Here is a 15,703-nt window from a genome sequence, read left to right as displayed (position 1 = left end):
TCCTAATACACTGCATTACAAGAGCCTACACTGTGAGAGTGCTTGCGATTGGCTAAGAAAAGTATTTGTAAAATTCCGGTTTATATTTGATCCACCCTCGTAGTTGGAGAAACGTGATTCACAGATAAAACTAGACCTAGACCTCCCTACGGATACAGGTGTTTCCGCAAAAATAGAGTTAGTAAAAAAGCCTCTGGGGGAGTGGCCTTTTTCGTAAGAAGATGCATACCATGTCATGAAATAGAATTAAAAGATTTAAAAACTATAGAAGCTCATGCAATCAAACTTGAAAATAATACCATGATTGTAGCCCTATATGCCCCAAAACAAAAACTATTAGAAGCAAAACTAACCTACATATTTAACTTAAACAAAAAAATAATAGCAGCGGGCGACCTAAACGCAAAACACAAAAATTGGAACTGTTACAATAACAATAGCAACGGAAATATACTCAAATTTATAGAACAAAATTCTCTGAAACATAGAATATCCATATGATTTCACCCTGTACCCATTCAACATCAAAGCTAGACCTAGCGTAGTTGACCTAGCAATTGTTTAAAACGTCACCATTATAGATACAGTTGAGGTACTAGACGAGCTAGACTCTGATAATAAACCTGTCTATATAGCGTTGACTGATAGTAAACTAAACCCTCAGAATAACAGACCTCTCCCACTAAACTATAAACATGCAGATTGGGGAAATTTTAAAGAATATTTAAATAAACATTTACAAATAAACAGTAAAATCAACAATAAGGAGGAAATTGACGCTAACGTAGAACTACTAATGACAACAATAAAAAGCTCAGTGATCCAGACTTTTTATCATCACCAAATCACACTGATGAATGTAAGGATGTGTTGAAGTTCTAATTCAATTAAAGAAAAGTTTGAGGAGACTACTGACTCCTCAGAGAAGATTTTGCTTATAACTCTGACGCCTAAATCATGGGGTTGCAGGAAATTAATGAAGGAATTTAATACATCTGAACGACAAGATAAAAAAGCCAAGAAACTTGTGGCTCAAAAAGGAATCTTGACATCACCCGACCCAAAATTGGGGACAAAATTGCCAGTGGAAACTGAAGTTTTAGTACAAAATTTCTACGAGGATGATAATAATAGTCGCTTGATGCCAGGTATAAAGAACTTTGTATCGATAAAAGAAGAAGATGGATCGCGTAAACAAGTTCAGAAACGATTATTATTATGCAGTCCTGTAGAATTATTTCAGCGTTTTCAAACTGTGTTTCTAGAAGTGAAAATAGGATTTTCTAATGTTGCACACCTTAGACCACGCCACTGCATTGTGGCTGGTGAAAGTGGCACGCATTCGGTTTGTGTTTGTGTCCATCACGAAATTGGTAACCTAATGTTGAATTCAATAGGTTTAGAAAAGTTGAATGAAAATTACGGCATCTTTTTAAAAGATTTTTATGATTGTTTAAAGTAATTACTTGCCAAACTCCTTCAGAAACCTCCTATTTTAACGAATGTAAATCTTGTCCCAAGTTAGACACATTAAAAGAATATCTTGGTAAAATTTTTCATGAAAATTTTATCAATAAAGTTACATTTTCATCTTGGACACACACTGATAGAAGTTCATTAAAAAGCAAAGTAGCTGAAAGTGATGATTTCGTATAAGACTTCTGTAACAAACTTTTTTAACTTAAAAACCATTCATTTAATGCAAAACAACAATCACTGTTTATAAAAGAGCTTACAACTAAACTACAAGAGGATGAGTTCTTAATTCAATTTGATTTCACGGAGAATTTCCCTTTCATTGTGCAAAACGCTATCCAATCCCAACATTGGAATAATGATCAGACAACCATATTTACTGTAGTTATTTACTATATGAAAAATAACAAGCAAAAACACATAAGTATGACCATCTTATCAGGCAATTTAACCCACCATAGGTTGCCATATACAAATATCAGACTCTAATCATTGAGCACTTGAAAGAACATTGTTCACGGGATTTTTTTTTTACTTTACTGATGAAGCAGAGCAGTATTTTAAAAACAAGTGCAGCTTTGCAAACCTTTTACACCATGAACATGATTTTGACATTCCTGCGGCTTGGTACTTTCATGCTACTGTCGAAAGTCTCAAAGGAACGATTGTACTGTATAGTTCTAAGGAAAATCACACCGAGATGACCTTAAAACTTCAAGAAAGATTTAATAAAGCGTTTGCGATTTCCGGCACAAAAAAATATCATGCTTTTCTTCCAAACACCGAAAGCAAAATCATTGCTAATAGAACTGGATTTTCTTTACTAAAAACAGTAGGTGGCGTCTAAACGATAAAGCATCGTTTAAGTACAAATTCAGAAGTCACATTGAGCTTCACTCTAGCGCGTAATGGTAGCATGTGGCGTGCTACGAGGATGCCTCTATTCAGGTTTTGTTCTGCAACTCGAAAACCAAGCCTCAGTTCATAATTCCCGTTGAAAGGATTTTAGTGCATAAAATAAAGTTAATTTTAAGTCTATTTATAGAAAATTAAAATAGGCCAAAGTTAAACAAAAAATTTTATATTTTATTTTTATAAGAGGTCAAATTTTAAGTTTGACATTTTTGTTTACTTTGATCGAAAAGTTCGTAAAAATAAGAATCCGACGACCTCATATAAAAGTAATTTGTCTATAGCAGATGATAGTTACAGGCATTCAGAGCCTACGATGCGCGAGCGTTAGTCCAAACTTTCACCTTCGCGCATGCGCAAACTAATTTTTCGATGTACCTAAAATTTAGTACAGAGCCTCCTATCCAATAGGGCAATAAATTTACCTAATGCAAACCCGACCTGAAAACCAAAAATTTTTAGGTCGGATCACTTGATAAATAATTCCCCATATTCGAAAGTATTGGTTTCTCAAGACTAAGTTCAAAATTTGTAATTATTTTATTTTTAAAGACTGAAATCTTTGACGTCTTAAAATTTAAGACAAAGAATTGTAAGTAGTTTGAAATTCTGAAATTCTAAGGTACAACTTTGCATGATGTCAATAAAATAAAAAATTAGCCGGTTGATAATCTCAAGAGAACTAATTTGATGATGTATCCTTATTCCCAAGAACGAAACGTAAATAAAAACGAAAAAACTAATCGAAGTAAGAGCCGATTGCCTAAGAGGACAGGCTTCGTGGACTATTAAAACTTAAAGGAATTGTAAAAAAATGTAGTCATTTTAAAAAATTAATTACCTGTAGATGTATTTGACCCTCTTCTAAATTCTTACTATAATTCTCATGAATGTATCTCTTTTCCCAATCGAGTTTATTGTCAAAAATCTGATACAAGTCAGGATTACTCAAGGTAGTATTAAACGAATCAGAAGTAACCTGATGTCCAAACTCCAGTCTATTACTGACGTACATAAATATAAGCCTTTCTCTGTTAGCTGAAGAAAAAGTCATATCTAGATCTAAATCGCCTTTCGAGTACAAGGGTCGAGTTTCTTTATTGCTAATAATCGTAGAGTTGATTAAATAGCAACTGCTGATAAATGGCACGTTCCAGAGACCCCTAAAGCATAAAAAATATGTTCAGTAAAAATCAACTTTTTTCTCATAGTATTTTTAAATTTCAAACATTCATTTTGATTATCAGCATAACAATTAGGTATTTCCACTTCAATCAACAGCGAACTGTTTAATATAATAATAAAATGACAATAATTATTATTGATTACAAAGATATTACAGAAATAAAGTTTTGTTCCATGCATTTGATCCATTGTTTTCGCCTCAGCTTTTAACGAAGTGAAGTTAGTTGATGGTTGAAGTGAAAATACCTAATAGTGAAAACTCGCAACACCAGTCTTTAGATTGTAAGATCTTTCTCAGAAATCATATTTTAATGTTTTGACAAGTCATCACACTATCATCGTGGTTGAGCGATGAGCTTGCTGGAAATGGGTTATGCATAATTATTCAATTGGGAGTCATAACCACTGATTGATTTTTCCTCTATTATGGTCCACTAATATTTTAGGTTTTAGGGGAAAACCGGTTTCATGCAGCGCGCTTTGTTCATAGGAAACACACGTTTCCCTAAAGCGTAAACACATATAATTTGTTCTCGAAAACCTGTTTTTAATTTAAGAATGATGGATAACTGAATCCATCGTGGAGACTACTATCGACCCTCTGAGATTAAATTAGTAGTTGTGGTTCTTTATATGGGCTTTAGTATCTAATAATAAAAATCGTGTTTTTCAATCAGATGTATCGACTTACATGAGAGCCCTCTTCAGTGGTTTATCTCTTAGCAATGGTTCAAGAAAATCCTCATACCACTATTTTAATAATAACATTCGTTGCCAAACACATTGTCGATATTTTTAGTTTGATTTTTCGTCCTTTTTCGAAATCCGCATATTTGTTAATCGAATTAAACAGTTCCCTTTGTCACTATGATGTCACAGCCGCTTTCCGATTGTTACAAGAGTAACTAGTCACTTCAGTTACCGAATATGTGGTTTTCGAGAAAATGAAGGCAAATTAAATTAAATTTACTGGTATTATTCGGCAACGAATGTTACTTGTGCAATAGTGACATGAGAATTTTTTCATGAAATTGCTAAGAAATAAGTCACTAAAAAGGACTCTCACATGTGTCAAAAAGTCTGACTATCAAACACAATTTTTTAAAATTATTGGACCTTATATCTCATGTAAAGAAACACCATCTACTCAAATGCCTGCTTGCGGACTCGACTACGATCGCCCGTAATGTAAAATTCAGCTTTGGTGCGTAAGGTCCCTTTTTTCTCAGACGGTAACAAATGTATAAATGAGTAGTGGGGGTGATGGGCTTATAGCGTCGTACTCATTATCGGGAGGAAAACGTACTCAATAGCGAGAGTTCGCAGTACTGAATTTTGCAGTACCGCGACTCGAGTGTAACCAATTCAAAATTACTCCGATTGTAAATATTGAGTTTTATTATTAAATAAATCAGGTTTCTTGATAGAAATTTCATTTTTACTTTTGTACTTTATGCAAGCTTAAATATCTGTTTAGGTTTAAGATTTCTTGTCCCTTATCTTTGAAAGAATTTTTAGACGATGACTGTGACCTTCCCAGTGGGCACAAAATTTAGGGACGTCTTTACGATATCGTTACGACATTTTTGTGACAACTTTACGATACCCTATGTCCATGTCGTTAAGGTGTCTTTACAATATCTTAAAGACACGGACATAGGATATCGTAAAGATGTCTTAACGATGTCATAACGATGTCGTAACGATGTCGTAAAGTCGATAAGTTTATTGTTGAAAAAACCGAAAGGCTGCAATTTCGCCTATCCTTAACAGTCAGGGTGTGGCCTGTCTACTCCACTAACTAATATTGATTTCTAATTGGACAAGCCTACCACTTCTGCACTTCGATTTGCACCTCAATATAATGCAGCCTAATTTATTCTCTTTGCAGGCATAGACAATTGCAATAACAATGAACAAAAAATCACAATCAAACACTATTCACTGGAGACGCGTATTTTAATCTTGAACTCTAATATTTATTCATTAATTGAATTTTTAATTCAGTCTCAGTCGAAATCCCGCCAGCGATAATTACTAAGAAAGAAATTCGATTTACTTTTGTACGGAAAAGATTTTGCTGAACGTCATAAAAGTTCTTCATCAATCGAAGAAGTATCCAAAGACCTTTCTAAACTACCATGCAAATTCTCAACTAGGAGCGATCACGAGTATTTCAACCAGGCATCTTCTCATTGTGGCAACGTTCATACTACCCTTAAGAGCGCCAAACATTCCGCGCCAACCTTCGGAACGTTCCAGCGGAACTTTCGATGAACGTTCTCGGAATGTTCAAAATGTCCCCCGGGTGGCAACATCTAATTGGAATCTCAGGGGAACCTTTCGTTATTGTTAGTTTGAACTACTATTATCTTGTGAACCATAAGAAATAGGTAAAAATAGATGTCATATCTTAGTTTTGAGGGCCATATATAATACAATATAATATAAGATTCATATCATAAAATGAAATTGATTTGGACCTATCATTTAGAGTTTACGCGATATTCGTTGATAACAATAACAATAATGGTACCCAGTAGGCACGAAATTTAAGAGCGTAATTTGAATGTTTTAAACCGTTTTTTACGTACACGTCAGAAGAAGTTATTTGAACGAAGTCGAATCAGATAATGTTCTGAAAGCGTTTTATGTTCTAAAAAAGTTCTTAAAACGTCTCTGGAACATTGCATACTTAAGGAAAGTTATTTAGACTGAATTAGAACGTTTATGAGCCGTTTTAATGATGTTCTTTAATGTTTGTGCGCACTGGGTAATTTGTGTTTGGAACGTTCCAATAGAATGTTTCTGAAACATTCCCAAGTGGCGGACATTTCACACGTTCCAGGAAAGTTCCCAGAAAGTTTAGGTAGAACGTTCCAAAAGTTTTCGCAGAACGTGCCGAGAACGATCCGTAAAGATAGAGCAAAAGGGGTTTTGGTCGTGGCAATGTGTCCTATACAAGCCTGGTTTCCCATCTGTCAAAAGCTTCTCGTATCTGAAATAGGTCTATCAAATTCACAGACAAATTTGCCGAACCTGATTTTTAATTTAGTTTTTCAATTTTTTTATAAATAAATAAATTATTTGTTGAAAATTTGTTTTCTACAATTTTCAATAATTTAACGTTTTTTAAGTTATATTGCAAAAAATTTGAATGGAAACAATATTTTAATGAAAAAATTTCTCTTAAGACTATTCTTGTTAATATTATAAACAAATTTAATAAACAAATGCATTATTCAGGCACTTGTCGTCAGAAAAATTCGTTTTCTTCTATGTCAATTTTTTAAATTAGGAACCTCCTGATAATTTTTGGAACATTCATAATTGTATGACTTTATCATACTTTAATAAACAAATGCAGTATTCGAGCACTTATATACGGGAAAATTCGTTTTTTTTCAATGCCAGTTGTTTTAATTGGGAACAAATGCATTATTCGGACATCTGTTAAAGAAATTTTTTTCATGTCAGTCCTTTTAATTGAGAACTTCATGTTAATTTCGGCAACATTCATAATTAGTTCATACATTTTATGACTTTTTTAAACAAATTTAATAAACATCAAGACGGAGTCAATGTAATGGACCAGCAAAATCTCAATAACTTTGAGTGGACGGATCAATCGAGGGATAACCTGCTAGAGTGCTGTGATACCATTCTGGCCCTTAAACGAAAAGTTTACATGTCGCGACTGCATGCTTTGTGTTACGAGAAACACCTAAATCTCTTGCATTTGTCGCATAAAAGTCTTTAAAAACCATGCTGAGCAACTCCGTAAAGGGGGTTATACAAGCGATCCGTCTACTCAACTGCAGCTAAAACAAGCTGACAACAGGAAAAAAGGCGACACTCAAACCGCGAGCAGGCCTCCAATAGAGGAAGAGCGGTGCTGCAAGACTCAAAGAAGCATCAACATTCAGGTTTCTCTTAAGCCTAAAGATCTGGCTAAACTGGATGATGAGCTTTGTGGAGATGTTTCAGAAGAGTCCAACATCTGGATTACAATTATTGTAGTGTATATAATTGAGCAAGAGCTTTGGCAGATGGAAACCTTGAAATAAAGTTAACGGCTGATTATAAGGACAAAAGACGAATGCATCAACTCCTTACAAAGATAGATTGGGCAAGACTGTACGCGCACTGCATTCAGTGTGTGATTGCCTACATAACATTTGGCAGAAAGTTCAACACTAACGTTCGACAGTTCGCGCGCGAACTGCGGATCCGCTATCACACATTGTAGGAGTCAAAGCTGCTGACCATCAGGCGATATCTAAAGGTGATATCTAAAGCTAGGAGAAGTCTAGAACGGAGAAATAGGTGTGTCAGAGAATACTACCAATTTTTCTCTGACCCATCTCGACGCTTCAAAGATCCTCCAGTTACTATCACCCATCCGCCCAAGCCAGATGAGGCCGAAGCATTTTGGAGAGAAGTCTGCGAAGTTTGTCATTCACTTAAACGAGATTCAAAGAACATAAATAGCTTAAAGGATATTTGCCATGCCCTCATAGAACCTGAGAAAGATACCCATTCATCACTTCGGAGGAGGTGAAAAAAGTAATAAGAGGCATGAAGAACTATTCCGCCCCAGGATCTGATGGCATTAAGAACTTTTGATGAAAGAAGTTTGCAACAAAACCACCAACATCTGGCCCGCATTTTCACCTTATATCTAAAGTCGGAAGAGCCTATTCCAGAGTAATTTGTGAAAGGGCGCAGAGTACTCCTGCCAAAGATGGGCAACTTAGCTGACCCGAAGAATTACAAGCCAATCACTTGTCAAAACACACTGTATATAATCTTCACAGCTATACTAAATGATAGAATTGTTCGGACAAGCGTACCTGTGTGGTAAGAAATATACGAACGATGCGGTTCAAAGAAAGGCATATAAAAATGTCGGGAGAACTAGCTAATTGATTTATGTGCCTGTAAAGACTTACCATCTGTCTTTTGGAAAGCTTAAAGGTGCATCCACACATTGTAAGGTGGTTAGAGAGATTGATGCCCGTTTAGAAAACCAGATTTACTATCTCATCTGGAAAACATCGTGTGACAACTAAAAGTGTAGTGTCACCTTTCAGCGATGTGTCTTTCAGGGCGCCATCATGAGCCCACTTTTTTTCTGCCTTACATTATTGCCACTACCTCACGCACTTTGCCATTCTGAAGGGTTCTTTTGCTCGAAAAGTTGAAATCGAAAGCATAAGGTCAATCATGTATTTTACATGGATAATCTTAAGATCTATAATCAAAATAAAGTGCTACAACACCTAGATCTAGAGATTGCCAAGAAAATACTCTCAGGATATTGGAATGGATTTTCAGTTAGAACAATTCGCCAATGTTTATTTGGATCAGGGAAAAATTAAAAGCATCCCCGAAGTCCCTGAGCTTGACGGCGGAAGCGCTGTAGGACACCTTCATTTATCCGTAAACAGAGTATTATTGGTGGACTATGGAAAGAACTATAAATAAATATCAAGTTAAAATCGTGCGTTTTACGCTGCCAGTAGCTTATAATCTGGGTTTAAGTGTTGTTTACACATGTATACATCTTGCTGGGCCAGATAGGCTGGGCGGAAGATTTATTTGTGTTCATCGCATTTTATAGATATGAATTTTTTTCATGGCGTTATTATAAGAAGTGTTTTTTCACATCGATATACTTTACGGGTTCGTTCTCCTAAGCACCGGCAATGTGGTCACAAACGGACGGGACCCTCTTCTTAAAATTGTCAGGAAGCACGAAGACGTCAGCGTTTCTGAACAAACCGGCAAGGGAACCTGCTGAAACACTTACCCTTGACTTCGACATCAGGATCGAGGAAAATCCACCAAATCTTATCTATCTCGTGTCCTCACTCCTGAAAGCACCTATTAAGAGAGCACAGGAGAAAAACTTCTTAAACAAGAAGATGCACGGTATCTTACACAGAAATGCGGAGGATCAGTCAATGTCATGTGAGCAAACGTTTGAGTTCCTTAAATCACCCTGATTAAAGTCGGGCATAGAGGGTTTCAGTTTGGCATATTAAAACGGTGTCATTTCCACTGTAGCATATCGTCGCCACATTTTGAGCCAAGATATTCCCGCTGATAGTTGCAGAGCTTGTCACACACACCCCGAGCATCTAGGACACATACTATCTAGTTGTCGAACTCATGCGAGAAAGATCTACATACAAAGGTACAATGCGGCACTAAGAGTACTTTATTACCATATCTGTCACTTTTATTTCAATAGCCTTAATACTCATTTGCTAAATGCTCCTAAGAAAATCGAGTCGATTGTTGAAAATGTGAAGTGCCGCATATACTGGAACTTTATATTCTCGACAATTGTTTGTTGCTCACTGGAGGCCTGACATAGTTCTTCTTGACTTCGAGAAACAAACCATGTTTGTTATCGAATTTTCGATACTGGCTGGCAAAACATCATAGCAACCTGTTCCTTATAGGGCTATTTAGCCCTAGGAAATTTTCATAAATGATTACAAAATACAAATACCCGGAATATTCTGTTAAGCTGATCGTTCTCATCATCGGCGCTCTCGGAGTTGCCAAGCTTTCACTAGTTAATAGCCTGAAAAGCATTCCTGCGTTTCAATAAGATGCTAAGGCACTTGTGGCCAAAGTGCAAAAGGCGGTCGTCCTCGGCTCGCTCCGTATCCTCAAGGTGCACGAGAGTTTTTCCAGAGACTGTAGCTACCTATCTCATGGTCGTATGATGTGGTTACGTCTAAAATTTTACCGCAATTTCGCTGGGAGCGGGTGCAGAGTTTCAGATTAGCACCCGCTTCCGGCGAAATCCCACGGTTGTCCTTATGACAAACTTATGTATATATATACATATATTTATAAATAATTTTATACGCCCAATTTTAAATCTTAAATAATTTACAATGATCAAATTGGTAACGCCTTCAACTAAATGATTTTCAAACTTTTCAGAAAGAATTAAATTTCAAAACAGTCAATTCTAACCACTTCAAAGGAATTAGAATTTTTAAAAACCGTTGCATTTTAAATTTTGTTAATTTAGGTGCACAGAATTATAAAAATTCAAAATATACAGTGAAATTCGAAGAAACGAAAATTTTCATATATATTTCTTAAGCGCTTCTCATCAAAGTTACAATTTTTGTACTGGAAATTAAATTTAATTTAAAAAAATTTGTTTAAAGTTCTTGGTTTTAGATAATACGAAAGAATGTCCAGTGTAAGCAAAGGTAGAGAATAAAAATTCGATTCACCCCAGCAGATACTGAAATATCGAATCCAGTAGAACTAAGCTGTGGTTTTTTAACCCTTTTTAAAAATTGTATGTATATAGAATTAAAAGTTTGTCACAAGCAGAACTGCGGGATTTCGTGGGCAGCAGCTGCTAATCGTTTTTACGAGGATATTAAGCAAACAGGTCCATCCATCCGGCCGTCCGTCCGTAAACACGATAACTCTCGAAAAAATAAACGGATCAAATACATCTTTGGCACAATTTTGTACGATCCTAAAAGAAAGGACAAGTTCGTTAACCAGCAATTTTTGATAAAAATTGAAGAAGTGATCGCATTTTGAAAATTTTTGAGACCACTTTTTACAGAATTTGAAAATTCAATGTACGGTTATTTATAGAATTAAAAAGGACAAAATAATTTACACTAATAGCTTGTTTTTATGAAAAGAAAATTCTCAGAGTTATAGTGTTTTCAAAATTTTTATAATCAACTGCAAATCAAAATTTTAAGCCAAAAAACGCACGATATGAAAAAAGTCAAGAACAGAAAAACATTACTTTTTGAAAGCTCTACAAGATTATCATAACAAATTTTGTGATTTTCTTGAAAAATTGAAAATTCAAATTTTGATTGCACAAAAAATAACTAAAATCAAAAATTCCATTTTGGGGTCCAACTATGTAGGATACGAAAAAAGATGGAATGAACAAAATTGTTATCCGAAAAAGATCTACAATTATATTAATAAGGACTTCTTGATAGGACGCGTACTATCTGTTTTATTCGTGAAAAATAGCATTGAAAATTAAAAAAAATAAATAAATAAAAAATGTGTGGAAAAACGACGAAATTTACGAGAAAAAAAGATTCAACTAAACCTGTTTATAAATATCTGTCGAAAATCAAGCTCGCAGCGCGAGTGTCACGATGGGAATGGGTATTTTAAATCCCACAGAGCTTTGAGAAATTTAATCTTAAGGGCATGTGATACTTAGAAAATTGTCGATTTTACCAGCTTTAGGTTCCCCCGGCTTTTTTTCTAGAATAATAAATATTTTTTCTTAAAAAATTGGGAAATGATAGCGAACATGCTAACGGACGTCCCCACATACTTTTTTGTGGGTTAATTCAAAAAAGTTTTAATTGATCAAAATGTGATTAATTTGCGTAGCGCTTAGGAAATAGTATCGATTTTTTCAGTGTTAGATTCCCCCGGATTTTTTCCTAGGATGAGAAATATTTTGTCTTCAAAATCTGGGAAATTATAGCAAACATGCTAACGGACGTCCCCACACACTTTTTTTGTGTTTTTTTATGCAAAAATTTTTGATATTGCTAACAACGTGCGTGTATATTTCGAGGTTATGTGTGTTACAATTCACCCGAGCGTTACTTCCAAACTACACAATATTTCTGGCCGAAAACTTTGGACTTACAAATAAACATAGTAACTAATCTCCCGGAACTAACCTTGTTTCCAGGCAATCAAAAAAGTTTATTTCATAAATAATTTTCCGATTATCGGAAAGGCAGAGATGAAAAACGACGTAACCTCAAAATAGTGCATATGCATAAAATGTTTATTTAGCACAATCAATTCTTTTTTGTTATTGTCTCTCAAAAAAGAGTCCGGGGACGTCCGTTATGATATTTTATAGCATCTCCGAATTTAGTTTTTGAAAATGTTCATGTTTGTAGGAAAAAATCCGGGGAAACTGTAAGTATCACATGCCCTTAACTAAGCTGACAATTCAGAATATCAAGACGCATACAAATATTGCCATCTAAAAGAGATCTTTTTGGTCAAGTTTTATTTAAGCATTACAAATGCAAAGAATGAATATCCGAGCGCGAAGCGCGACGTAATCCATTATCGGGCGCGAGATTCAACCGTCGTGCTCTAGACGCACTCAAACTTGCGAGCCGCTCGCAAAGCGTGCGATTAAAATGTGCCGGCGAGGCGGGCAGATGTTTTTATTAAATTTTGTTGTTAAAAATTCGTCCTTTTTTATTGTACTCCACTGTTTTTTATTAGAAAATTCAAACAATTTTTGTTTAAAAATGCAACCTCTTTGTGAAAGTATTAGTATTATAATTGTTCTGGGTTGAAACCATGACAGTGCCTGAGGCGTTTTTGATCCCGTTGCGTCTTCTTATAAGCCTTAGGCGTGACATCGCAGCCCTCCCCATAGGGAGAGGACAGCAGCTATGCTGTTGGCTGAGTGGAAGTCTCATTATACTTTCCGCACAGGCGACAGAGGGAACTTTCTTCAAGCCCTACCTTAAGTCTGTGGTATCGGAGGTTTCCGTGTCCTATAAACATTTCTGTTAGGACTTTGATTTTGTTCCTCCCAAGCTTAAGTAATTCCTTCGCTCGATGTGAGTTTAGCTTTGAGCCAAAAAGGGTTTTAGCCTGTCTGCAGCCAGAGTCCAAACCCCGCTCCTCCTGATGTTCCTCGGTCAGCCAATTGTTAATATCTTTAGTGACAAACCTACCGGACATGCCTGCAACTGACTCAGGCCCAGTAAAATTCTCTTTTGCTGCTAGCTTTTCTAGCATGTCCGATATCTCATTGCCCTTGATTTCGCTGTGTCCAGGGATCTAAAGAAGAGTGACTTGGTTGTCTATCGCTAGCTTATTCAGTGCCTCAAAGCACTCCCAAATTAGTGGCGACGAGATCGTTGTTCCATTCAGTGCCATGAGCCATACGCGCAGATACGAATGTTTCTTTTATTGCCACACTCCTTTCCCTTGTAGGCGCACTGGAGCATGGCCATAATCTCAGATTGCAGAACTGTGGCGTAGGATCCCATCGCAATTGTGAAGCCCATTTCATTGCCTTTACGATATACCCCGTACCTGCATTCTTTTTATCCCTAGAGCCATCTGTAAACCAGTTGTCTCCATTACTGGGCAGGTGTGCCTCAGCGTCAAGCCGTTTCTCTTTCGTGGATAGGCTGACTCGGTACTTGTCGAAAAGGTAGCGACGAGTGGACATTTTGTCCCTGAGCATGCTCAATATCGGCCTCCTCGCAATGTCGATTGGTATCCGCAATACTGTCGAGATACTACTATAGTTTACCATATTCAATCTCCAGGCCGCCTTCGTAGCTACGGCCTTGATGGTAAGATGGAGGGGCTCCAAACCTATTAGTGCCCCTAGGAAGCTCGAAAAATTGACATTTTAAACACAAATTTTGATTTGTCTGATTTTTCATTGTATTACAAATTTCGTTAATATTAATTTGTACTTTTGTATTTTTTGTAAATTTAAACTCTTAAATTGACTAAAATGAAAACTTTAGTTTGTCTATTATTTGAAAAATCACAAATGCTTTCTCTATGAGGAAGCAAATATAATTGCTAACTGGAAGCAGAGTGCTCTAATTTTGAGCATAAATAATTTAAAATGTATATTTTTGAAATATTTAAATATTAATCAAATAAAAAACATTTATCTTTTCCTTGAATTAGACAGATCTAGACTTTCCATGCATATAACTTGCTGGCAATTCTCTATAATACTTAGAATCGAAACCAAATTGAAACTTAATGCTTTATGAACTTTATTATTGAAAAACATCAGTTGTCAATTTTTTTTAACTTTTAAATTTAATGCTAATTTTAATTCTTAGAATTAAATTTAAATTATCTTATATAATAAAGTTTCTAGAATTTATAATTTACTAACTTTCAAATGGAATTGATGAAATTCACATCATCAGATGTAATTGGTGCAATTCCGATTAAATGCGCACAATCGAACTTCAACTACTGGAATACAACTTGAATGTTTAGATTGTATTATTTTCACTGTTCAGATTCAATTTGAAATGCTGGAATTCAAATTAAATTGCTAGAAAGTAATATGAATTTACCGGGATTCAATTTTAATTTTCTATAATTTAATTTAATTTGAAATTCATTACTAACTTCTAGAAACTAGAAAATATCAATATAATTTGAGCAACTTAACATGAACTTTCAAACATTGAAATGTATTTCTGGCATTCTCTGTACCCTGAACTATAACACCTAAAATGATATTCTAGGTTTTTAGGCATCTAAACTGAATTTTTATTCTTTAATATGAAATTATATTTAATTCAAATGGAACCTTAGAACCTTGGAATAAACTCAAATTATTTCAAGGCAGAGGAACTGTTAACTAAAATTAAAGTATACCAATTAAATGATCAAGAAACTGTTGGCTCCTAATGTTTCCTGGGGGTTTTCTAAGGGGTATTCAGAGAACATAAAGGGTTAACCCTGAAGCAATTCCTAAATTCTTGCTGCATTTAGCATACGATTGACACTTTTTATAATTTTCTTACGCGAAAACCCGACTTCGGGGAATGATTTTTTTTAACTGCTTGGAAAACTCTCTGTAATAATAACTCTAGTGCAATTCGTGGATATTTTCAATATTGTATTGTCTACGAACAAAAAATTATAAGGAATACTTACGCACATCACTTGTTGATGAACAACTGCCCAGTGGGCAAAAAATTTGGCGACGTCTTTAGGACATCGTTACGACATCTTTACGACAACTTTACGATATCCTATGTCCATGTCGTTAAGGTGTCTTTACGATATCGTAAACCAAAACGACACGGACATAGGATGTTGTAAAAATGTCGTAAAGATGTCATAACGATGTCGTAAAGGCGTCGTCAAATCTTGTGCCCCCTGGGTGGCTCTTGTATGTAGTTTTCAAAATAATATACCAGGTGTATACATATGAAACCGGTATTGCCATTTAGCGGCCAGTAGGCAAACTTGTAGGCACTGTCGGAACTTACCATTTGTGCTAATTGGCATATTGTCATCTGTCAACAATATCCAATACCAAACATTTCAAGTTTCATATGACATCGTG

At 35.5% G+C, this 15,703-nt stretch overlaps 1 protein-coding gene across 1 annotated transcript in view; it reads right to left on the bottom strand.

The window, feature by feature from the left end:
- LOC117177220 (procollagen-lysine,2-oxoglutarate 5-dioxygenase-like) overlaps window positions 1–15,703 on the bottom strand; it is a 55,459-nt gene that overhangs the window by 9,120 nt on the left and 30,636 nt on the right. Inside the window, exon 6 of the mRNA XM_033367772.1 lies at window positions 3,230–3,551. Within this exon, the coding sequence (XP_033223663.1) occupies window positions 3,230–3,551 (322 nt within the window). The remainder of the gene's footprint in view (window positions 1–3,229; window positions 3,552–15,703) is intronic.

Source organism: Belonocnema kinseyi, chromosome 7 (genome assembly GCF_010883055.1).
Source record: "Belonocnema kinseyi isolate 2016_QV_RU_SX_M_011 chromosome 7, B_treatae_v1, whole genome shotgun sequence".
NCBI lineage: Eukaryota > Metazoa > Arthropoda > Insecta > Hymenoptera > Cynipidae > Belonocnema > Belonocnema kinseyi.
This window is presented reverse-complemented; position numbering and strand designations above follow the sequence as displayed.